This window comes from Gavia stellata, chromosome 9 (assembly GCF_030936135.1).
Source record: "Gavia stellata isolate bGavSte3 chromosome 9, bGavSte3.hap2, whole genome shotgun sequence".
Classification (NCBI taxonomy): domain Eukaryota; kingdom Metazoa; phylum Chordata; class Aves; order Gaviiformes; family Gaviidae; genus Gavia; species Gavia stellata.
This window is the reverse complement of record NC_082602.1, coordinates 21,773,625-21,798,633: the sequence shown is the minus strand read 5'-3', so window position 1 is coordinate 21,798,633 and position 25,009 is coordinate 21,773,625. Positions and strand designations below refer to the sequence as shown.

Here is a 25,009-nt window from a genome sequence, read left to right as displayed (position 1 = left end):
TCACCATGTCCTGCCTGACTACAGCCTTCATCTGAGGTTTGGCTTGTGACAACAATGAGGTCATTTTGTCATCAGATCTGCTCTGCTTTTGCAGCAAATATTTCCTTTTCAAACAAAGGTGAAAACTGCATTCCCTCAGACAAAAATTTTGCGCTAAACTGTGTACAAGGAAGAATAGCTACTTTGAGTGGAGACTACAACTGAAAATACAACTCGGGCCAGGGACTGGTGTGAGAGGGGGGAGCCCACTGAAGGTAAATGAGCTGCAGTGACGGGCACCAGTGAAGTGTGTGACTGACATGTGTGTGCTGTGACATTTGTGGGGGAAGAGGGTATCATGTGCTAGGATGTAACTGCTGGGCAAATCACCCTGAAATAAATGATACCAGACACAGGGCCAAATTCTGATGGCACTCTTGCTTCCAACAAATTTTCGTAAACTGTGGTCGAAAGAAAACCTTCGCTTTTATGCAATAAAGCCAAAGCAGTACGTCCTAGCCCAGCCGTGCAGGTTACAGCGTGTGCGATGTACCCTGATTCCTTCTCTGCCTGTTTTTTCTCTCTCTCCCTTCAGATGGTCAGTAACCCATGTGCCAGGCAGCCCTGGCCCGGCGAGCCGGCCGGAGTCGGCCCCTGCCGCTGAGGCGGGGAGGAGGGAGGAATCGCCCCAGCCTGCACCATGGCCTCGCTGCGGCAGGCCGGCCCTCCCGACGGAGGCTGGGGCTGGATGATCGTTGCCGGCTGCTTCCTCGTCACTATCTGTACCAGGGCCGTGACGAGGTAAAGGGGCTGCTTCTTGTCTTTCTGACCTCTTCGTGGCATTACCCCTTTTTCTTTTTCCCCCTTAGGAAGAGGATTTGGGATCTCCCCTGATGTCCCACAGCTGCAGGGGTTATTCTGGCTAGCTACAAACCTCTCTCTTGCTACATTTTTAAAGGCTTCCGGAAATCCCTAAGGCTGTGGGGATGGTTGAGGGATCATGAGCCCTCTGGTTTTAGTCTTGCCTCCTCTGACAGCTGCTCTATCTCTCAACACCCTCTCCCTGATTTTTTTCGGAATCAAAGCCTCAGGCAGGCAGCATTATTTCAGGCTGTGGTGGTTTGGTTGGGGAGAGAGGAATCCTGTAGGTTCTCTTTGGGTCTGCTGTGTCCCTCTGACCCCACAGCCGTGCTCATTTTTGCTAGTCCCAGTGGATTTTCTTGGCTCCTGAGTCTATCTGAGAAACCTGTAAATACCCCTTTTTCCTACTTGTAAGCATTTCAGGTACCATCCTGCCTGAGAAGGTCCATGCCCTAGAGAGGGGGCCTCTCTCTATACCCTTCTGGTATCTGAAATATGCATAACATTTTCTCAAAAATACTTCTCAAAAATAGAAAGAACAGGAATAGACTGCTGCCTTGCATAAACATAAAGTATACATCTGGGGTGAGATGGCTTCCACAGCTGCTGTTGGGTGACTTTGTTGTCGACTGGAGACAGCGGAGCCTGGTGTGTGTGAACATGGACATTTAAGCTATATTAAGCAGAGAGATAGGCACCCTGATAAGTGGGGAACACTAAGACAGTGTCTTGCTGGACAGTTAGTATGATGTAAATACAGTGTTTCCTACCTAAATTTTACGCTTCTTGTAAAATAAAGCTGCCAGGGATCTAAAGTCTAGGGTCTTGGAGCCAACAGCATAAAAGGGGCATGGAAACGCTGACACAGTGTTAGTTTATGTATACAGACGTACCAATTCCGTAATAACAGTACAGATTTCCTAGTGCATTTAATTCCTTTTTCATGTGTAAAATGTGTTAAAACCAAGAAATCTAACTTGGCACACATCTAGAGTATAGACAAGAATGAAGTAGGCGCAAGAAAAAGCTGAAGGAAGCCGTTGGTTGTTGATTTGCAGGAGGAAAAGAGAGGGGGAAAGGTGATTTCTTGCTGATCCAGAAACCAGAATGAAACTATGCAGCCTTTTAATCCATTCCCCTGCAGAGACAGGTAGAACAGTAACACTCATTAGGCAGAGCAAAATAACCTCTCCTGGAAGCATTTTAATAAACCTTTGGAAGGTCCATGGGCTCCTGCTGTGTTTTGAGTCTCTGTTCATGAGGAGTTGCTTTTCACTTGCTTTGCACTTGTGCATCCATGAACATCTGGTTACAGGTGGTGTTGCCTCTACAGGTACTATGCTGGCCCTGCCCTGCTAGTTTGTGCAGATGTGAATGACATCATTAGTGAGCAACCAGGTCAGTGAAGAACTGGCGAGCTGGGGCTTTGTGTACCAGGGAAGCAACATCATAATGTGGGCTATAAATTGCTGGTGATAATTACAACTTCAACTTCATTTCATTTAAAAATAATATGAGTTATAAAAATCTAGCAGCAGATACCACAGTGAGAAACGTGGTATTATAACGTTCATAATCTCTGTGGAGTAGTTATCTGTCTGAATTAGGTTCTACATCAGCCTAATTGTCTAATCCCACTGTTGAGATAATAGTTGGACACCAGTTTGTGATTCAGTTGTTGCCAGTGCAAAGCAAGGATTCTTCTCTGGTTGAATCACCCTAGCCTAGGTGCCTTACACAGAGTACTGCTGGAATTATTCAACATGTACACATCATTTCATGTCTTATCCCTCATGCATTAAGGTAGCCCTTCATTTCCAATATCCCTTAGAAACTGTTCAAAAATTTCTCCATCTCCTTGGGATTTAGGCAAACCACAGATTTGATTTTCTTGGGAGCTAGAGAGGACCTTCAAGTGGGTACTTTTTATTCCTGAAGAGTGAGACTGGTGTCTTCTGTGAGGCCAATATCCCATATTCAACAGATTGTTGTTCATGTTTTCTTTCCTAGGTGCATCTCCATTTTTTTTGTGGAGTTCCAGGCATACTTTGGGCAGGATTATGCCAGAACGGCTTGGATCCACTCCATTGTTGACTGTGCTACGATGCTCTGTGGTGTGTATTACCCTTTTAAGACTAATGTGGCTGGGTTTTTTCAGCTCCATCTGGTTTTAGTGTGTTCACAAGTTGGTGGAGTCAGCTGGGAAAGATAGATACTGTGGGCTCTCTGGGGTATGGTATATCCAAGCTGCTTCCCCCAGCACAGTTGTGCAGGAAGGGAGTGTCTTCATACTATAGTAAAGAAGCAGAACTTTGTTTTGTCAAATGATCTAAGTTTTCAGAAATGTACTTTTGTCGAGGTCTAGTGGGACAAGTCATGTTTGAGAGCTACTAACTGACCACTTGTTTCTTTTGCCTTTTGATTGGAATCATATTCGAGGCTTAGCACAGGATGTACATCTTGCCTTCAGATCAAGTCACAGTCGTCCTCCTTTTAGCAAACTTGTGTGTTTACAAATAGTCTTTTCCCTTAAAAGAAAATTCAGTGTTACTAAAAATGACATGCAACAATGCAGCTGTTATACCGAATTTCTCATGGGTTTACTTTAAAACTGTACAGCTAGGTGAAAATCCGTGCCCCAATCCTGTGGAAGAGGGTTAATCCATGAGAATTGCTACAAAGGCACAGGGACACAGCTGGAATAAGACATAGTAACTCTCCAGCCAGGTTGTATCTTGGGAAAAAAGAGAAATAAGGATAACCTTGCCCTGGCATTGCAGGTAGCGGAGAGGGGGAGGGCTGGTGAAGACACCCCGTGGTAGAGGCAGGGTGATCTGGGAGCCATCAACGTTGGAGAAGTGCAGGAGAGGGGTAGCAGCCCTGGAGATGGTCCAAAAGATGTGAGACCTCTCCTGTTTGGGTCTGACGCAGAGCCCACAAGGCCAGGGAGGAGCGAGGAAGGACACCTGAAGTTACTGAGGGCTGAAGTGCAAATTCCAGGTGGGGGAAGGTCTCTGTGTCGTAAGCGTGGAGTAATGAACAGTGTGGGTTGCCGCTATGGCCTCTCTTGACCCCAAAAACTGCACAGTAGCTGTGTCCTGTAGTGACTTTGATCTACTAAAATGGCTGCTGGGAAAGCTACTGTAAATATCAGTTTTATACTGACTTTCAGGAAAATTATTTTTAGAGGGTTTTTTTGATGCTCACACCATTGTTATGGGGGGATGTTGGAAGACCACACTGTATAGCTGCGGTCACCGTTTTCTCCTGCTTTTCTACTGCTTCCTTTTCCTTGATGACTGTTGCAACAAACTGTGTGTGAGGACCTGCTATTAACTACCAGCTTTATTTGTTTCTTTGAAGCCCCGCTTGGGAGTTTAATCAGTAATCATGTATCCTGCCAAGTTGGTATCATGCTAGGAGGCCTGCTTGCATCTACTGGACTAATTTTGAGTTCATTTGCCACCAGCCTGGAACACCTCTACTTATCATTAGGAGCCCTTACAGGTAGGAGACATTCAATCCCTTTGTTCCTTCTAGGAAAACAACACGGGAATGTTAAAAATGATGGTCCTCCCTTTCAAGAGGGGTGGTCGCTTCTCCATGTCATATTGCCACTGCACTTGTCAATAGAGATACTCAGACCTGTTCCCTTCATTGTAAAAGAGAGGCTTTGGCTGCCCTTGTGAGGGCTTCAGCACTCAGTGAGTCTCATACAGCACAATGCAGCACACTGCAAAAGCAACTCTCTAACTTCTGTTAGATAGAGGGCTACAGATAAAGTTCTGAAACTATGGCAGGCCAGGAAGGACTCCAGTGGCAGGTGATGTACAAAAATGTTTCCTTTTTTGCCTGTGATTTGGGGGGAGTTTGTTATGGTAGGAGTTCTAGACTGCCACAAAATATTTGCATATTTAAAAAGTAAGTTCAAATCAAAACAAAAGACGGAGTGGACAGAGGAGCACTGGGTGAATACCTGGTACCTCAGCTGTGCACCTTATTTTTGTCTGCATTACATTCTATTTGGAAAGCAAACAAATTGCTGGTTGGTAGTGTTGCTGTAGCAGCTCCTCCATTTATGTTTGGGTATGGTGGTAACAAATACCTTTGCTCTGTCCTATCTCCCTGTGTTTGCTGTGCACAGAGGAACTTGAGAGGTGCCCATGGTCACGCTGACATTCCTTCCTCATTAATACTGACCTGGTAGCCACGGTGATATAAGCCCTTGTACTTGGTCCCCTGCTGTTTAGTAACAAGTTGGTGGAATTACTGCAGTTCACATGCTGCCAACAGCTTATTTGTTTAAAAAAAAAATATATCCTATTGTAGTGCATGTCACTCCTGTATTACAATGTTAATCTTTGACAAATGCGTTCATAACAAATAAAAAGGCTCCTTGTAACTCGAGGGACTGTGCCACATACCATGCTAATGCCACTGAGGCTTCCTTAGGGAGAACCTCTGTGAATACTGAGGTGGAAAAGCAGTTGCACTTTGTACATGGAGTTGTAAAGAGCCAATTCTACAAGCAGTGAACTTCTAGTCTGTGGGGACTGATTAATGGCGAGGTGAACTGCTGGTAAAGGCTAGAGGTGGTGTCCCAACCCAGAGAGGAGGTGGGAGCATAGCTGGTGAAGGTCTAAATCCGTGAAAGCTGTGGGACTTGAAACTGTGAGGAGTGAAGCAGAGGTGAGATGGGGGAGTGACAATAAGTAGCAGAGTTCCTTCTAAGAGGTATGAAAATGTTTTCAGTCCCAAACTTTGCATTTCCACTTTTCACAGGACATTTATTGGCTTTTTTGGGACTTGTTTCCCCCTGCCAACTCACTAAAAAATAAATGGTGTGTACGCCAAATAGAGTATGATTTTTCATGGCTCTCAAGTGATGATGTCTAACTCAGGGCTGCTCCTCTGGCTCTGCTGCCCACATAGGTCCAACCCCAGCTCTCTGCCCTGCCCCTCCCCTCGCCTCCGGAGGGGTGCCAGAGTGGGCACCTCCTGCCCGGAGTTCCTCTAATCCACTTATCCCGTCCTGGCAGGCTTAGTGCCCGCCCGGCACAGTGCCGCCTTTGAGGAGGACCTGGCAAGCTGGTTACAGCGCTGTGTGATTATCTCCTCTATTGGCAAGTTCTGCCAAAGGTAGTGGGGACCGTTTTACCCTCAATGTAGGACATACCCCAAAACCTTAGTCAGGAACTCATTTCTGTGGCTGATTCAGAAATATATGTTTTAGTGTTAGGGCAAGCATTTGATGATTAAAATCTGCTCTTTGGTTCTGCAGCAGAGACCACAATCTTTTTCCCAGTCCAAGAGATGGATCTTATTTGTTTACTAAATTGCACATGGCTTTGTTTTCTGAGGCTTTCCCCCCTCTTTACTTGTAGACAGGGATTTTAAATGGTCAGGACTCAGGCAGCTGCTGTGTGGAGTTTGTTTAGCTGACTAAAAAAGGTTTATTGCAGAATATTACTAACAGAGACAGACTCTTTGTACTGTGTTTCAGAATCCTGAAAATCAATGTTCAGGGTTGCAACAGACCGAAGCACAAAGTGGTTCATCAGGAGGACAGTGTGCCTAGTGCCAGTGTCTGCTCAGACCCTGGGGCAAGACTTCATCTTGCATCCAGGAGAAGCTGACACACTTCTCTGATGTGTATTGATTGTCCTTGTTCTTGTTATTAAGTGAACCCCATCACTTCTTTCTGAGCCTTGTTATTGTGGATTAATGATCATCTGTTAGGTTTGTCAAGTCAGTGACCCTGACAGTGGAAGAAAGGAGTCATCCTGGTTTCTCTTCACACTGTGACTGAGCTGTGTGATACAGAATCAGAAAAAGCTTCCTATTCATTTGTGCTAATGAAAATAGGTTATGTGGTTTAATTTAATGTGTTCCATATGTCATGCTCAGAATTATGCCATCTGCACTGTTCTTTCTCTTCTAGGACTTGGGTTTGCACTCTGTTATTCTCCAGCCATCGCGATGGTGGGCAAATATTTCAACAAAAGGAAAGCACTGGCATATGGAATAGCCATGTCAGGAAGTGGAATCGGTACCTTCATCCTGGCCCCCGTAGTCCAGCTCTTAATCGAGCAGTTTTCCTGGCGTGGAGCTTTACTCATCCTGGGAGGTTTTGTTTTAAACCTCTGTGTCTGTGGTGCCTTGATGCGGCCTATTGCTCTTAGGGAGGACCGTAAAACTGCTCCTGAGTTTCTTGAACAGGATTATGTTCCCGAAGCACAGAAACGAGACTTAAAGCGAATGTCCATCTGTTCACCTTTAATCAAAGTGTGGTCTCATGAATGTTTATGCTACTGTTCATGGAAGGAATACGACTTTTTACTGATGCCAGGCTTCATGTTGCTGGCAGTGTCGGTTTTATTTATGGCATATGGCTGTAGCCCTCTTTTTGTGTACCTAGTGCCTTATGCTTTGAGCGTTGGAGTGAATCATCACCAGGCTGCCTTCCTCATGTCCATACTTGGTGTCATAGACATCATTGGTAATATCACCTTTGGATGGCTAACAGACAGAAGGTAATGGCTTACGGCTAGGCAAGTGTAAGCTTTAGCTGGTGGGAGGCTGGATGCAAGTGAGGTGTAATACATATAAAAGTTAACAAAAAAAAAAAAACAACACACAGTCTAACTTTCAGAAATGCTTACTATTTAATGTTTTTGTCTCTTCTGAGTTTGTTCAATTCTGCTGGTTTAATTTTTTTTTCCTGAAGAAATGATGTGTTTGTGCAAAGCTCTTGCATTGACAGTGGAAACGTAACCCATTTCCTGAGGTATGTTGGGTGTGATCCTCTGCACCTGTTTCCTGGAGGATCTCACTCTACTTCCTCTGCTTTTCCATCTCTTTTGTGCTGCTGGGGAAGCACAGAAGTCATGGAAAAGGGTCAAGGGTCTGGCCCAACACTGTCAGGTATATACTCAGAAGAACTGACCTAAAATTGTTATACATTTTCCAGTATATGAGAACTCACCATGCTTTGCTAATTCAGCTCACTCCAAAGATGCTGATGATCTGCCGATGCAGATGTTGTGCAGCATCTGTAACATCAATAGAAACTGGCTAAATTAAGAAGGATTTTGATTCTAAAGGACACATTCTTTGTGCGTATTCAGTTTGGGAAAAATCAATCATTGGTTTTGTGGGGCAGGGAGAAAGGGAATTGCCATCTCACTTAGCTCACGCTAACTCCAGTGTTTAAGGGCCGATGTGAAGGATGACAGCTAAGAAAGGTATACTGTAATATTTTTTGCATAATACTGGGAGCACCTTGCTGAGCTGGGATGTAAAGCCTGATGGAATACTGCTTTGAACATTGAAACTTCAGAGGACTGCAAAATCCTGGCAGCGGAGCAGCTCCCCTCACTAGGGGCAGCCTGAAAAACGTGGCCAGCAGCATGGACTGCTGCTTACCAGATGTTTCTGCAGCTGTAGGTGGGCAGCTTTCCCTACCTGGGCTCGACAGTGTTCAACTTTTCATCTTGACGACTGTGGAAGAAAATGGACTTAAATTTGAGCTCTATAGAAGAGAGAGCGAGAGAGAGACTGAAGTGCTGCATGCCAGGGCATAGAAACTGAGATGCTGTGTCCAGTGATAATCTTTCTTTTCTATTTTGAAATTTGCAGGTGTCTGAAGAAGCATCGGCACTTTTGCTACCTCTTTGCTGTTGGAATGGATGGCCTCTGTTGTCTTTTCCTGCCAGTTCTCCAAAACTTTCCCTTGCTTGTGCCTTTCTCATTTACCTTTGGATACTTCGATGGAGCCTATGTAACGCTGATCCCTGTTGTGACAGCAGATGTAGTGGGAACTTATTCCTTATCCTCAGCACTGGGTGTCGTGTATTTTCTGCATGCCATACCATATCTAGTGAGCCCGCCTGTTGCAGGTCAGTTCCCAAATGACTTTCCTATAATCTTATCACTACTTTGGATTTACCTGTTGGTGTGACGTAAAAGGAGAGGAAGGGCAGCAAACGCACGCTGAATGTGGAGGTAGCCCCTGGGCAGGGAAGTAACACACCTAGACCTTCATAAGACTCTAGATCCCACTTAAGCCCTGTTTGATGGGATGATTTCTACATATAGAGTGAGTTGAAATTTAAAAACCAAACCAGTATGGAGTGAGGCTTCTAAGAGCTGTTACATCATCACTTCACGTAGTTCAGAAACTGTGCAAGTAGAAGGAACAAAAGATTTCACTGTGAAATTACATGATTTTGAAAATGTAACCTAAAGAGAGTTTCATTCCAAGGGGTTTTTTTGTGTGGAAGACTTGATCTTTTTATTTCCAGACTGCTTTGGACAGGTGGGTGAGTCAGCTTTACTACTGTTTGGTCACAGGCTTATTACTGTAATATCTAACCATAATTATCCCCATCGGTTCCATTACAGTGAAGTCAGGATGCGAGCTGTACTATTATTCTTTAGAAAGAACTTGACGCAGTTTTGCAGACGACACCAAGTTGGGCGGGAGTGTTGATCTGCTCGAGGGTCGGAAGGCTCTGCAGAGGGATCTGGACAGGTTGGATCGATGGGCCCAGGCCAATTGTATGAGGTTCAACAAGGCCAAGTGCCGGGTCCCGCACTTGGGTCACAACAACCCCATGCAATGCTACAGGCTTGGGGATGAGTGGCTGGAAAGCTGCCCCACAGAAAAGGACCTGGGGGTGTTGATTGACAGCTGGCTGAATATGAGGCAGCAGTGTGCCCGGGTGGCCAAGAAGGCCAACGGCATCCTGGCCTGTATCAGAAACAGTGTGGCCAGCAGGAGCAGGGAGGTGATCGTGCCCCTGTACTCGGCGCTGGTGAGGCCGCACCTCGAATCCTGTGTTCAGTTTTGGGCCCCTCACTACAAGAAGGACATTGAGGTGCTGGAGCGTGTCCAGAGAAGGGCAACAAAGCTGGTGAGGGGTCTGGAGCACAAGTCTTATGAGGAGCAGCTGAGGGAAGTGGGGTTGTTCAGTCTGGAGAAGAGGAGGCTGAGGGGAGACCGCATTGTGCTCTACAATTACCTGAAAGGGGGTTGCAGAGAAGTGGGTGTTGGTCTCTTCTCCCAAGTGACAAGCGATGGGACAAGAGGAAATGGCCTCAAGTTGCGCCAGGGGAGGTTTAGGCTGGGTATTAGGAAAAACTTCTTTACTGAGAGGGTGGTGAAGCATTGGAACAGGCTGTCCAGGGAGGTGGTGGAGTCACCCTCCCTGGAGGTGTTCAAGGAACGTATGGACGAGGCATTGTGGGACATGGTTTAGTGGGCATGGTGGTGTTGGATTGATGGTTGGACTTGATGATCTTACAGGTCTTTTCCAACCTTAGTGATTCTCTGATTCTGTGAATACTGTTGAAGGACAGAGATCTTTTTTCAAACAGCCATGTATATATATGCCTTGCATATTTTGTCTGCTGTTCACATCAATTCCCAATTAATCTCTGCTTCTGAAGCTTTTAATTTAATTTTCCATAGCAAAAAATATTGCAAAATGGAATTATTTTAAGTAATACATGAGCCTTGGGCATAGCTCACTAGATGTTTCTGTATGAGGATCTTACACACGCAATATTTAATCCCAGGGCTATCTAACCATGTCTAAAGACTGCCAGTTAAATCCATGCAGTTGAAAGATGTTTATTTAGTATTGTGGTGATGACTGCTGTGCCTTTTCTCAGGTGTTTGACCTCTAAACTAAAGCCCATAAAAATCTTACCTGCCTGCCGAGGACACATCCCTCCCTGCCCCAGGAGGTAAAAGTATAGTGATGGTGATGCAAACCTATATTGTTTGATTGTATTTATATGTGATAGCTCCAGAAGTTTATACGACTCCTGTTGATCACAAGATTTGTAAATGACCAGAGTTTTGGGGGGCCTTTAAAAACCCATGATTTGTTTTCCTACAGGTTGGCTTGTGGACACAACTGGCAGCTATACTGCATCATTCCTCCTGTGTGGATTTTCTATGATATGTAGTTCAATGTTATTATGCTTTGCAAGACTAGCAAAGAAAATCAAAAGAATGCATTTGCGATCGCTCACTGATGATACTGGCACCAAACAGCACATCTGGACAAATGGAGCAATAGCTTATTCTGTCACAGCAGAATTAGACCAAAAGGATGTTGAATTTTTGGCTGCAGATACAAACAGCTACAGCAACAGATGACAAGCACTGTCAGGATTCAGCACTGCACAGCTGTGACTGAGATGGAGGTGGCTCCGTAGCGTTACGCTGTTGAAGATATTACTCCTGTGAAACAAGGCATCTCTCAATTAGATTTTTCTGTCGTGTTTTAATTGGCTAAAATCTACATACAGCAACAGTAATACCAAGTTAATGCAGTAATAGAAGAAAGCTAGACTGAAAATAAAGACAGTTTGTAGATACAAGTGTTCACAATTTGTTTGAAATGCAATACATTGACTCCACAGGTAATCTCAAAGATTATCATTGGCTGTAATCAAAAGAAAACTATAATCAGTCACCAAAACTGAACAATAAAGTTTAAATTATTTCAGAAATACTACTAATGAGATAAGTTTTTTGGTGTTCTGGTCTATGTTTCAATGGACTAATCACATACGCCACCAAAAAACCTCCGCATTTATCAGTCTGTATTAAACTCTTTGCAAATAACTGTTTCAAATGCCAAAGCCATTTTTTTAGAAAATCTGACACGAAACTGTGATTTATGCTGAAAGTATCTCTGGAGCAGCTTTAATTTTTACAGTGTGCCTGCATTTTATACATAAGTTGCAATTTAATTTCAAATATGGTTTTAGACCTACTTTCCCAAGCCCCCTACAGCAAAATTTTGAGGTGGTTGCTGCTTTTTTCCCTGGATATCTTTAAAGCTTGACTTTCTAAACATTGACATACCAGGTATGATCCTCCAGCTGATCCTTGTCTGGGAGGGTGGAAGAGGTGCTGTGGCTCCTCTGCTATCTGAAGAGGAGTAAATTTGTGCCAGGGGACTAGGCACGCTGATAGACAAACCTGCTTTAGCTGCATTAGTTGGAAGAAGCCCAAAGGCAACCCAGGGGACCAGAGGAGACTTGTGTTTTTCCAAATAGAGAGCATCTTCCTCCTGTAGAATCAGCAGCTGTTGAAGAAATTTAGAGTCCCTGCAAGCAGATGACTGAAAAACTGCCTGCTAATTAGGCTATTAGTAAAGAGGATGTTGGCAGACAAAGTTGTTTCTGCATATTCCAGTGGCAAGTCTGTCTCTCTTCAACCCAGGATCTGTATCTTCAGGTGCAAATTACTTGTTTGTGCCAACTGAAGAGCTGATTAGGTCACTTGTCCTGGATGGCCAGAACACAACAGCTGTGATTTGCTGATGGTTTCCTGCTACTTGTGAGAGGCATATACTACAGCTGGCTGGTTCACGGGAGCTATAGACTCAATGTAGCTCATGGGGTAAATTACTGATGTGATAACTTAATGGGATGTTCCTACATTTCCAGAGTGAAACTGTTGTCAGCGATGGAGGAACTTCACATTCTGCAATGCAAATCACTTCTGTGTTTTGATGCTGTATAAAGCTGCATTCTGTTCCTTAGCAAATTGATCAGAGTCCAAATAATTTTTATCAATGCTGAACTAGTAGTTTTGTTAATCATCTGCAGTGTATTCAGTGGTTGCTCATGGTGTCCTATTTCAGTCTGTGCCTCAGAAGGGAAAGCAAAATAGACTGATGTTCACAAATTTGATTTAGATCAAGAGTACAGCCATAGTGGTATAATGTATTTTTTTTAAATATATATATGAATAGTATGTGTATCAAGTAGTTCTATTATTCATGCATATTTCAAATACAACATATTAAAATTGTTTGACTTCAGTTGTCTGTGCTCAAACAAAGCGTTTCTGTCTGCCCTGCTTCAGAAGTGTGGTCAGAGCCAGTAGCTTGACTTACATGCACAGACCACAGATTAAGAGATGTGAGTGGAAAAACTGCTTAATACTAATCACATAACCTTTTTTCAGTTCTGTGTGGCAATTGAGTCCTGGGCCCTAATTTTGATTTTAACATATGTTCATAAAAAAAGACAAAAATTTTCCATGAGTATTTCTTAATGAGTTAGGAAAAATATGCACATTTGGGAGGGGGAAAAAAAGGTGTCTTAATTAGTAGTGATGAAGATATTGTTTTAGATCGTAATGCAAAAGTTTATATCAAAAAGTAGGGAATATGTGGTCTACAAAGAAGATAAGCTATTTCAACAAGTTGTAAGTTACCGCCGTCATTTACTTTACAAAAATTTAATTACTTTTTTTACTACATCATGACATGTCAGGAGTTGTTCATGCCAGAACTGCATATTATAAAAGCCTGTTGAAATAATACTGTATGCATTTTTATCCTACTAAACGATACTATGTAATACATTATTAGCATTTTAAACTTTTTTTATTTCAAGGTATTTTTTCATAGCCTTTTCTGTTTTGTGTTTAACTTAAACCAAGAAATACTGCCTTAATTATAAATACCTAATTCAGCAGAAAACATTCAATGGATTTTATACACAGCCCTTTTGTAGAAAATGATAGAATTATTTCAGGGTTTTCTAACACTGTTTCTGCTCTGAATCAAGCCAATAGACAAAAGCTTATATACCAGAATGATGCTTTCTGTGCGTGTAAAACACTGTGAAACATCAGCCCTGTCATGAATCTCCCCAGCTCGGAAACAGAAGGAAGGAAGCATAACAAGAAATGACCTGCGAGTGAAGAAATGGGACTACAAATCAGGTTTGCAAAGCCTCACGCCAAACTTCTACCCCCTGGTCCACACAACCCAAACTGAACAGCTCATCTTCATCCTGCCATGTGAAATGTTTTGGGCGGCGCATTATAGAAGTCTCTGGATTATACCATTTTTTTAAAAATGATTTATTGTATCTGCAATGCTTTTTTTCAGAGATTATAATATTCAGGCTGTTCTCCACAGAGGGTATTTCCTGGCATGGCACAGTGCACGGTGCAGCGGTAGGCAGAGATAACTGGGCTAGCTGTGAACAATTTCCCCAGCTAACACTGCATGTTCCCATCAGCCCTGTTGAGCACTGATGGATACAAGTTTGAACGGAGCACTGCACCGCTGAGCCCCTCTGGATTCCCGGGACAGCATGGTCTGACTTGGCTGAGGTAACATCTGTCCAAGGCAGAAACAGATGGATCCTACCTCAGATGAATCCTGCCTGGGATAATACTCTGTTCCGTGCAGTGAACAGGAACTCGGTGTAAGTGTGTGTAAGTGTGTGCATGTGTGCAACTGCTTACAACTGCTGAAGTTATCCCATCTGTTTCCATTCCATGAGGTTTGAAATGGGGAAATCATCGTTCTTTTGAAATTGCTTATGTTCTAGTGATAATTTTTATTAGATCAGCTTTGGAACATTTAATAAATAGTACCTTGAAAAATTGTGTGAAAACAGCATTGGAAAAGTCAAGTACCTTCTGTTGAAAAATAACCCTGTTTTCAGAAAAAAAGACAAAAATTTGAGCCTGAAACATTTCTGCCAGCTTGGATGATAATTTATCTCCTGAAAAACAAAGGTTGTCTGTGCTACTATATGGTGAATGTATTTTATATTGCATGATGATAATTTATCTCCTGAAAAACAAAGGTTGTCTGTGCTACTATATGGTGAATGTATTTTATATTGCATGGTGAATGTATTTTATATTAATGTATTTTATATTACACCCTGCAAAAGGTGTGTTTCCTTTAGTCCACTTCCCCAAGCTCAAGCTCAGCCTCTTCCCTGTGTCGCTACGCCAGGCAATGCGGCAGCACCACCCTGTGGGAATAACATTTCTCCTCGTTTACAAGACACGAGGCAAGAACGAGAAGGCAGTGTCTGCACAGAGCATCCCCGGGTAGTACTGCGGTCCAGCGCCATTCTCCAAAACCCGAAGAAGGTAAGGCACAGTAAACAGATTTCTTGCATCCCTGTGCCTCACAGTCAATTTCTTCGTTGTGGGGAAGATCGAGCCGCTCTGACTCTTCATAATTTTTCAAAAAATTCTCAAAATACTTTATTGCTTCTCCTTATTTCTGCAAGGTTCATTTTCCAGGAGAGAGGCAGGAGAGGCCCTGGTGGCAGGGTGTGGAGGGGAGCACGGATGTGCCACCATGGCTTTGGGAACCTGCACCACCTCTTTCTTCCTTGAATTCTTCCCTGCTGCCCTCCATGCCCTCAGGAGGGTTTGGATGGCAATGATGCTGAAGTTAGAAGCCTCAAGATTGAGAAAGGCAGTGAGGTTGCCTAATGTACCCTTTTGCCCACATAGCTGAGCACAACACCAGAGGTGGTCACCAGTTCCTGACTTTAACCCTGCTGTTGCTCCTACCAGCTTTCAGGAGTGGGGTGTCAGTCCTGCTGCCAGTCCTTTCTGTTCACCTCCATCCCTCCTCTTTCCCTAGGTAGGGCCACCTTTGTTTGTAAGAGAGAAGCTGGCAGGTGCCTAGAAAACATGGATGGATTTTGCCCCAGCCCTTTCTTAGGAAGAAGGTACGGTTGTATTATGTACACTGTTAAGCTCCTGATCACTTTTGCTTGTATTATAAAAGATTCTTTGAGGGACAGCAGAAAAAGGAGAGGTTTCTTGATTTTTCATGATCTGGCATCATATTTTACACTCCTTCAGGCCTGTCATTCTGTCTGTACGTGGGACTGCTGTTGCAGGGACAGGAATGCTCCAGGATGGCTGGAAACAAAAGTGCACATCCTTCCTGACGGGCTCTGTCATCAGTTTGCTTCATTCTATGCTACTAGCTAGGGCTCAGAAGTGTTTTGGAAGTACAGCATTAGTTTTTCCTGAGCACCATGATCTATTATACCAAGGTATAATACTGTGGAATTAGGCTGGCCTGTTGTAAAGAATACTGACTTTTAGTTGGATATCTGAAGACAATCACCTCCTCCACCCGTTTTCTCTGTCCTTTCAGCCCGTTCTTCCACTCCCATAGACTCTGTGGGCACCCACTCCTTTTCCCACACGCCCCTTGCGTTCTGCTGCCCTGTTGTCCGGGGCTCATGCAACTCTTTGCTCTAGCTGTGCTCTGCCCTCCATGTCCAGTTCAGTACATTTCTTGTGTGTGTTTTCTATCCCTGTCTTGTTTCACAAGCATGGCCGCAGATAGGCATCTTTTTGGCATCTCAAAGACTGCCTTTCCTTCCTCTCCAGATGTTTGCTGTAGCGGTTCCTGAGAGTGTGGTTTTGGGTAAACTATACAGATGTTGTTTTGGGCACAGTTTAATTCTTTGGTGCAACACCTCTGAAGCCAGCTTTGCTGCGAGTTCGGGAAAATTAAATGGGGCTATCTCCTGACCCTTTCATATCCTGCCAGAACTTTATCCCTGTTACTTTTTCGAATGGCCATTTCCCTTTCTTTTATCTACTAACATGAGGATTGGTCAGCAGAGAGATACCAGAAGCAACAGTTGATGGATGCAATGCTCTTTAGTAGTTCACAACAAAAATACAAGTTTTGTAAGCTTTCCAGTGAACTAGCCAAACAGTGGTTATTTTTCATAGTTAAACAACATACAAAGTAGTAAACTGAACAAGTCTGCATCAAAAGTTTCTTCTAAATAACACTAAAAAAAGACTTTTTTAAAATATTTGGAAAAGCATGAGAAATTCCATTTGTTGTATAAGCACACCTTTCAAGTAGATAGACGAAATACTACAATATGATTCCCTTATCTTTTTCTCAGTAGAAGGTAAGATCTGATTTCTAGCTTAGAAGTTCTGTGTTCTATAGATGATAGCTTAAACACAACCTTTGCACCAGCATTAGCATTGAAGACTGAGATAGCTTAGCTATTATTTAGTCTTTCCAAGCATGCTCTCTGTTGGTGAATGAACAAACAAATGAACAATCATCATCTTCAGTTTCTACATTATCACCAGAAAGTGATGCCACCAGATGTTTCATCTGGTTATAATTTCAACCTTAACAACAAAAAAAACTTTTTTTTGAGAGTCTGTTGAATGTCCTTGGGTTTGGGGTATTTTTTGGTGTGAAGGATTTTTGGGAGCTTTAGCTTGAGATGGAAAGTCGTAGCTCACATAATGCACTCAGATATTCTTCATTGTCGGGATACAATGCAACGGCTTTCTCATAGCAGTCAATTGCTTCATGTTTCTCACCGTCTAGATTATGAATAAATCCAAGTGTACCAAAATCTGTTGCATCTCCTAAACCTCTTTGAATTCTCTGTTCCAACAATTTCTTCAGAGCACTTCTGCACTTATTTCTTCCATAAGAATTTTTTTCAGTTTTCAACCCTTCTGTGAAATACCTAATGGCTTCAGATTCTGATTTCATATGAAAAAGCTTAAAATTGCCATAATAGTAGTAGAGATCTTGTCTATCATAGAATGCATCACTTACCTGAAATGCTTTCTGAAATGTCTCTTCTGCTTCTTCATACCTCTTTCCTTCTGCATACATCTTTGCTAGGTCAGTATGGGCAAGAAAAAAACTTGTCTTTTGATCAGTGGCTGTTTTAAAATGAAAAATGGAAAGTTGGATGAGTTCCTCCACTTGCTCTTGAGATGGACATCTTGTACTCTCTTTCAATTGCAACAGCTTTGCTCTGTAGCAGACTCCTAGTTGGTGATGCAAAAAGGCAGATTTTGGTGTCACTGCTAGGGCCTTTTTCAAAATCTTCAGTGCCTTGTCCACTTGTCCTTTCCTTCTGTAAAATTTAGCAGCATATCGCAGGAAATAAGGAAGATCAGGGGTTTTCTTCATTGCTTCTTCAATGTACCTCTCCCCTTCATCAACTTGCTTTAAGTCCTGAAGTTTTAATGCAAGTAATGCCATAATGTAAGTATCCTTTGGGTTCAGTTCCACTGCACGCTTCAGGGACATGAGGGATGGGATTACATCTTCGCACTGTCTGTAAGAAAAATCTTCCAAACGATACATTGCTATTGCATAGCCAGCATTAAATTCCGGGTTATTGGGTTCATTCTTCAGAGCATTTTCAAAGCAATTCTTTGCTCTCTTGTAGTATTTTCCCCCAAACTTTAATAATGCCCATCCTTGCTCAGCATAGATCTCTGGAAGCTGAATCTTCCACTGAGCAGAACTTGAAAGTGTTTTGCAGCTCTTTTCCACTTTGCTTAAATAAGTTTGAACTTCTTTGTATCTCTCCAAGTGGTAATAGATCCAGGCATAGTTCCCCCAGGTAACAAGACTTCTCCTGGCAATTTCATCTGGATGATTTTTTTTAATTTCTTCTTCAGCTTTTTGGAGATTTCTCAGGGCTTCCTCATTTGAATTCTTTAGGTGACATACATAAGACAGTAGATTATAATTTGTGATGTTGGATTTTATGAAAAACTCAATCTGATCGCCTATTGTTTCCTGTAGGTCATCGAGATCCACATCCTGCTTCAGCAAAGTCCATGTAAAATGACATTCTAGATGCAGCAGGGAGCTCTTCAAGGAATTCTTGGAAACGGTACTAGAAGAAATCAAAGAAAATCTTACTTATACTCCATTTTCTTTTTGCTACTCTTGTTTTTAAACCAGGCACGATGTACTTCAAAAGCAGGCAATACCTCACCTGGTGCCACTGGTCAAAAATACTTCAAACAAGCTAAAGCTGTGGGAAGCCGTAGGTCTAAAGAGCTCAACAGTTATTTTAGTAAGTCTCCTTGCCAGTGTATGAGGGCACCTCTTACATAGCAACAGAGGTGGTGGTCTGGATGCCAGAGAGGGGGCTAGTCTCTATGGTAAAGCTGGCACACCTCTGGGCCTCAGGAACATATTTGCTACACTGGGAACAATTGCTGTAGCCTACCCAAAAGAGGTAATCAAATAAAAAACTTCCCCCAAAATATAGAGAAAGTGATATAGTGCCTTTCCTATGTCTGTGTATTTTATGGTTTGGATTATAAATTTCATTTTTAATTTCCTGCATTTGTAAATCCTTTTTTGTTTAGATTATAGCACCATTTTTATGTTATGATTATAGTGATGTATCCAGTAGCTGGCTCCCGGATCCCACCAGTCTCCCCAGTTGCTGGCACTTGGGTGTACAGTCCCCGAGGGTGCAACCCAACTCCACTTGCTGCAGACCACAAACTCAATCACTCACTAACCCTATGAATCCCTGGAACCTGGCTTTGGACATCCAGTAGCTGGTCAGGGATCCTCTCACTCTACCCAGCTGCCTCACCCCTAGACACACACATGCAACCTTTTATCACACAACCTATCAAGGACAAACCTATATAACACAGAGGAGATAATGCTTTAGTCCACATTGTGCTCTCCCTTAAAGAAGGCATTATACACAACTTTATAACCCAGGTTTCTCAGTCACATCCTTCTCTGTTAGAAAGACTTCTCTGCTCTCCTTCCTGTAAAACCTAAAGAGTCTAACAGCCTGTGTGGTACGAGGTGTGCTGCTGCTCAACTGCACAATCATATAAAAGAGGAGATGTCTTTTGGGTAAAAAACCCAGGAGTGAGTGGAAAGACTGGAAAATTATGAGGAGGCAAATCAGGGAGGACTTGGGAAGCAATTCTTACAGGTTCTGGGACAGTGAGAAGGACAATGGGGAAAGCAACACTGAATATGCATTTCTACCCAAACCATCTGACACAGATGTACTGAAGGAAGGTCAGACAAAAAGGTAGTTATAAATGCTGTTAACGCATAAGTTTGTCTTACAGACTTCTTTGCCTTCCTCAAATAATCTCCTCTGCCTAACTGACGTTTTTGATTGGTATTAACAACAGTTCCTAATCAGAAAGCTGTATGTGAGGTAATTACAGTTCTTCTGGGATGAAGGGGAAGTGAGAGTAAGTTCCTGTTACTATCACTATCTTGTTAGAAACCTTTGGCTGCAGGTGAATACTGCAGAAGAGATATTGGCTCCCAAATCAGCAGGAATAGCTTGAAGCATTTAAGTAGTCCCATTCAATTCAAAATGAAACGTGTGTTGTTTTTTATTCCATCAGCTGAGAACCATGAAAATGTCCATGGCCGAAAACAACAGTGGAGAGTAATTAATGAAAAGACATTTGTGGAAAATGAATATTCATGAATGTTACAAAACCAGATTTGTGATGCAGATTAAATACAGTTTAGCTTAGTTCAACACATAACTGGTAAACGCAGTTTCCAAAGTTGTCATAAACATCTTGGCTTTGCTCTATTTGTGTGTGCCTCTGTGCGTGTGTGATAGTCTTCAGAAAATGTTACCAGCCCTTTTACGCTCCAAGCTGCAGCCCAGAACCTGCACTGACCTGTTTGCTGGTCCTCACGCTAGTAGAGATCAGAAAATAAATTCTCAAATGCATCAGTGTCAGTCATCCATTTGGCTGGGTACCAGCTACGGCTGCAGCCTGGATTTCATTCCTGAACTGCATGCACACAGTTTTTCTGGCTGTAAGTTCTGTTCACAGAGACTGACCCTTACTGGAGAAGCAATAACATTACAATATTCAATAGCATCCTTATTTTGATTCTTCCCATAAATATTCTGTAAAATATTTTCTGCTGTTTGGATCCCCAAAGTCCCTCACTGCTTACATTTATGTAAAGAATAAGTGTTATTTTCCCGTGGCACTGCAAAAAAGCATCTTTCAGAGCCTGGGTTGCTCGCTTACCTCATGGTTTTCGTTCCCTGCTCACTTGTCTTAAGGTAGCTTCAAAGCCAAGGGAGAGCTGCTCACTGTTGTTATGACTTCCCTTTTATGTGCTCCAGCCCTCATGTGATCTGTGAGTAATTTAGCGGGAACCAGAAAGTGAAACTTCAGCTTATGTCTGAATCTGCAAAAGAAGCTGGAACAGCTGCCAGTAGGGGAACCGAAACTTGTGAGTCACTGAGCTGCTTTTTTTCAGCCTGGCTCTGTGCCATGCATTACATTGTGTTGTGCAGAATGTGGCAACAGCTCCTAATAGCTCCCAGCGTTTACTTTGTTCAAACCCAGAGGCATCTACGATAAGGAGAATATTTCAGGCTAGTATAGGCTGACCTGGTTATCATGCATAGGCTAAGGAAGGGTCATTTCCCCCTCCTGCCTCTGCTGATGCATCTTTGCACAATTTTTCACCATGCTTTAGGCTCCTGTTTTATTGGCGTTGGTCACCCACATAACACTCGCACAATGTCTTATCGCCCCTGCCTGCACTCCTTCATCCTGTGCCCCCACATCACAAGGTCTCTCCTGTTGTACCAGGCCTGTATTTCTCTGCGCTATGTCATCGTGTAAGAGTACTAAATATCTCATCCCACCTAGAACAACTGTTTGTTGCTGCTCTCTACATAAAACTGCAGTTGTACTGTGCAAAGATAAATGAAAGTAAAACAAATTAGATACAGACAGTCAATTCGAGAAACTGCTGTCACAGTTGTGCCAAGCAAAACAAAGCTGCAGGCAGGTCAGGACAAACTCAAACAGAGAAGGCCTGGCAAGTCTTGGTCCTGAGGCCATGCAAACTCAGTGCAAAGCTGACAGCCTGTTGCTAGCATCAGCAAGGCCGTGTCAGAGGGCTACAGGTTACCAAAGCGATGGGGCGTAGGTTGGGTACTGGAGCACCTATGGCTATAAACAACTCACTGATGCTTAGTTTAAAAAAATATAAATGCAGACCTGGCTTGATAAAATTGATTTTAGGGCTAAAAAAGAGATCAAAGAAATAGTATCTAATATATGTAAATGGCACTATATATATTAAATTTGGATATAGCCTGACGCTGCAGACCAGTGAAGAAAGGTGTAAAAGTGTGTTAGCAAACGTATAAAAATGACCTGAAGTGGACCCTGGGGAGAGGAAGAAGAAACCACCACCATTAGCATCATGTTTCTACCAAGAAAAGATGCCAGTGGCTGACGACTGTTGGTGTTATTCCCTCCAGCAGCCTGAAGCTACTGATCTGAATGCCCAAAGGAGCAATCTCTAGGGGAAGGAATAGAAACTGAGAAGTGTCCATGCATGTGCGTGTAACAATTTTAACCATAATATTACTCCTATTGTGATTTTTTCTGTAAATACTCTTTCTTTTTGTAATAATTAGATCTAGACTAATGAACATTCTTGCATTAGGCTAAGATTTTCATTATACTAACAAAAAAATTCTTGTCTTTACCTATCTATATAAGATTTGCTTCCTCGTTACCCATAAACAAGGTGATTTAAGTAACATCACAGAACCTCTCTTCATTCTTGAATCCATTCCATTTTAAAATGTGAGAGCATCTTGTTAAGAAATATGTTTAATTAGATACTGTCTAATGATCTTTTATAATTAATATATGTAGAATTTTAGCCCCCCCCATTTTGTAGGAATAAGCAAATAAAAATGCATATAAGGGTGCCTCACGAGGCTTCTCATTGTTCCTGGTATATCACAGTGTCAGCTCCCCTCATTTTGTGAGGGTTTTAGTGGAGGATGCACAGTATTCCATGTTTTTATTTGTAAACTTATACAATCTCTGACTGCCAATTTGTATGTTTTCAAGCATTTTAGGTTCTGGCTTATAGAAGTTTATCTTCTACAGTATGAACAGTCCATATCCCCGCCCTCACAAGTGTGTAGGAAGCATCTACGTAGGGTGGAGCGAACCTCTGGATCTGGTGGTAAGCTGCACTCATACTCTGGGTTTGGGCAGGTTGTGGCTCTGTCCGGCCGGCTCCAGTGACCCACGGGCTGTCCGGGGGGAAGCCGGGGCAGCCTGCTAGCCGCTGGGGAAGCACTCTCTCGGGGAAGTCTCCCGGCACTGTGGGGAGTTTCAGCCTGCATGGAGTGAATTCCCAGTAGGCAGTAACTCTTCAGGACAAGGCTGTCCTTTGCCTTTCCCTTCTTTCCCTTCTTTCCCTTTCCCTTCTTCCCCTTCTCTCCCTTTCCCTTCTTTTCCTTCCCCTTCTCTCCCTTTCCCCTTTTTTAAAAATCAAAATAAGCCAGTCTTGCATATGAGAACTTCTGGATTCTACAAGAAGTTGGAGAGCCTTAGTAACATCCCCCCCCGCCCCTTGTGTCTCATTTAAGTGATTTTGGGTGTGGGTGTGGGTGTGGGTGTTGCTGTTGGAGCTGATGTTTCAAATAAAGGTTAGTGCAGCTACTACTCTGAGTAGCATGCAACCTTCTAGCAATCAGGTATTTGTTAATTGGTGACAAGAGGCAGTGAACTGAGAAGGAAAAAGGATTAGGGTATCTACACAGATTAATGTATTTTATAGAAAATAAAGGTTGCAGGTAGTTGCAGAAAAATGTATTTAAAGGTTTCTGCAAAGCCAAAATCAAAAGTGGACACTGATGTTTTACTATGCTACTAAGTGTCCGTGGGTTTCTTGTCTCTGCTTCTGTCCTGAATGTCTGTTTTCCTTGGTAGATTGCTTGATACCTAGCTTGGTACATAAGGGAAAGTGCAGGAATTTTCCTTCTGGAATGCAAAAATTTGCCCTAGTATCCATAGTTTTACAAATTTAGTTGCATCTATATGCTTTGGTTTGACAAAAATGCCTATTGAATAAAATAAGTGCAGGAAAGTGCTTAAAATAAAGTGAAAGTAAGAGAATAGTTATGCAATGCCTTTCTGCAGCCATCTTTGTAACTCACTTGGCACAGCACAGGAAAATTCAGAAATACGTCCACAGCCCTGCTGCTTTCACTTCGGGGAAAGCTGCAGTTGGGCTGACTGGTATCAGGGAGAGCTGCATTGCATAGCAGCAAATGCAAGAGCTTCTTGGAAAACACTTGTGCAGAAATGGGCTGGAAACAACAACTGCATTCATATTTAATACAAAGACTTTGTTTACTTGAGTGTTCTATACATACGCAAGATTAGGGAATGCCTTCAAAAATATCTATACATTTTAGGAAGAAAAATCCTATCTGTCCGTTTCCTTGGAGCTGAAGTGGATACCTGCTGACAAAGAATTCTCCCCTGGTAGCATTAGCCCAGCCAAACAATTGTTTGAAATGCAGTTTTCATTATTAAAATATTGTAAATGAACTATACCATGGTAAATGACAGAATCCACTTTAAATATCCTATTTTATGCTGGTATCAATTTAGCCTAGTTTAGCATATAATGACTATGTTTGACAGCACCAGTTGTGGCATTTTATAACTCGGGTTTTCCCCTAGGGGGAAGGAGTACCCTGTAATTAATTTCACAGAAACCTCAAGTGAATCACTGAGCAATATTTTTGCTACCCAAGTTCTTTAAAACAAAATGACCCTAAGAAATGGAATCCAGGAGTGCAAAGGGTTGCATAGTGTCACTTGTATTGAGTGATGCATCCATGTATCAAAACAAGGGGATGCTACGAAAACTTCAATGATTTTTCAATTAAAATCTAAATGTTTTCTAAATAAACAGAAACATTTCTGTTCTTGACACATTCCTGCTCTACCACTGTGTATTTTATATCAGGTTTCTGTACTAGTCTGAAGATATTACTATGGACGTAGTAACATGAGTATTTATATTACAGGACTGAATTTGGTCCAGGTTTTTGCAAGCCTGGTCACACGTCCCCTGACCACAGACACGCTTCTCTGGGAAATTATAGATATGCAATAGAGTGCCATTTAGTTGCCTCAGAGCACGAAGATAAACCAGGTTTGCAGCAAGCTGATGATAATCCTGCTGGAACCGTGTGCCTGCATGTAACTTAAGCCCACTTGTATCGGATTTTATATATTTAGGCTATGCTCAAAGATGATGGATACGTGATCTATTCGTGTAAGAGTAAGAGTGATTGCTGACAACGCTTTATAGCCCTTACAAAGGCCCGGCTCTTCCCATGGTGCCGGTGTTCCGCACGCTGGGGAGGCAGCCCCGGGGCGCGTCCGCTGCGCGGAGAGGCCGTGGCGGGCGAGGCCTCACCCTCTCCTTGCTGCTGCTTTCCCCCCGGAGACTGCTGCGGGCTCTGCGGCGGGATCGGGGCAGAAAATAAAAAACACCCTCGCGGGGCGGCACTGTGAGGATTCTGGAAGCTTCAGATGAGGAGCAGATGCAGAAGGCGAGGAGGGCTGGGAAGCAAACATCATGGGCACCGTTCTCGGGGCTGAGGGATTTCTGAGAAAGGAGCCCGGCGGGGCGGGGGGGATCTACACCAGTATTACTTGAGAAACGCTGAATCACGCCGGCTCAGGCAGCCCAAGGACGCGCACCCC

The 25,009-nt window shown here is 43.0% G+C and overlaps 2 protein-coding genes across 2 annotated transcripts; one reads left to right on the top strand and one right to left on the bottom strand.

The window, feature by feature from the left end:
• Positions 1 to 662: 662 nt before the first annotated feature.
• On the top strand, positions 663 to 12,686 carry SLC16A12 (solute carrier family 16 member 12). Its single transcript, XM_059821082.1, has 6 exons — positions 663 to 780; positions 2,851 to 2,954; positions 4,204 to 4,347; positions 6,782 to 7,373; positions 8,479 to 8,738; positions 10,746 to 12,686. The coding sequence occupies exons 1-6, from the start codon at positions 680 to 682 to the stop codon at positions 11,006 to 11,008; spliced, it is 1,464 nt and encodes a 487-aa protein (XP_059677065.1). The 5' UTR covers positions 663 to 679; the 3' UTR covers positions 11,009 to 12,686.
• A 3,685-nt stretch (positions 12,687 to 16,371) lies between these two features.
• LOC104250473 (interferon-induced protein with tetratricopeptide repeats 5) lies at positions 16,372 to 20,528 on the bottom strand. Its single transcript, XM_009809952.2, has 2 exons — positions 20,489 to 20,528; positions 16,372 to 18,333 (listed from the first exon to the last, which is right to left on the bottom strand). Exons 1-2 carry the CDS (start codon positions 20,491 to 20,493, stop codon positions 16,899 to 16,901), a joined length of 1,440 nt encoding a protein of 479 aa, XP_009808254.2. The 5' UTR covers positions 20,494 to 20,528; the 3' UTR covers positions 16,372 to 16,898.
• Between the last annotated feature and the right edge of the window lie 4,481 nt (positions 20,529 to 25,009).

What these genes read in the sequence shown, in the direction of transcription:
- SLC16A12 (XM_059821082.1), top strand. Translation starts at nt 680, where the DNA reads ATGGCCTCGCTGCGGCAGGCCGGCCCTCCCGACGGAGGCTGGGGCTGG. An exon ending in TGTACCAGGGCCGTGACGAG is followed by an intron (nt 781 to 2,850) that starts GTAAAGGGGCTG and finishes TTTCTTTCCTAG; the next exon opens with GTGCATCTCCATTTTTTTTG. An exon ending in AGTGAGCCCGCCTGTTGCAG is followed by an intron (nt 8,739 to 10,745) that starts GTCAGTTCCCAA and finishes GTTTTCCTACAG; the next exon opens with GTTGGCTTGTGGACACAACT.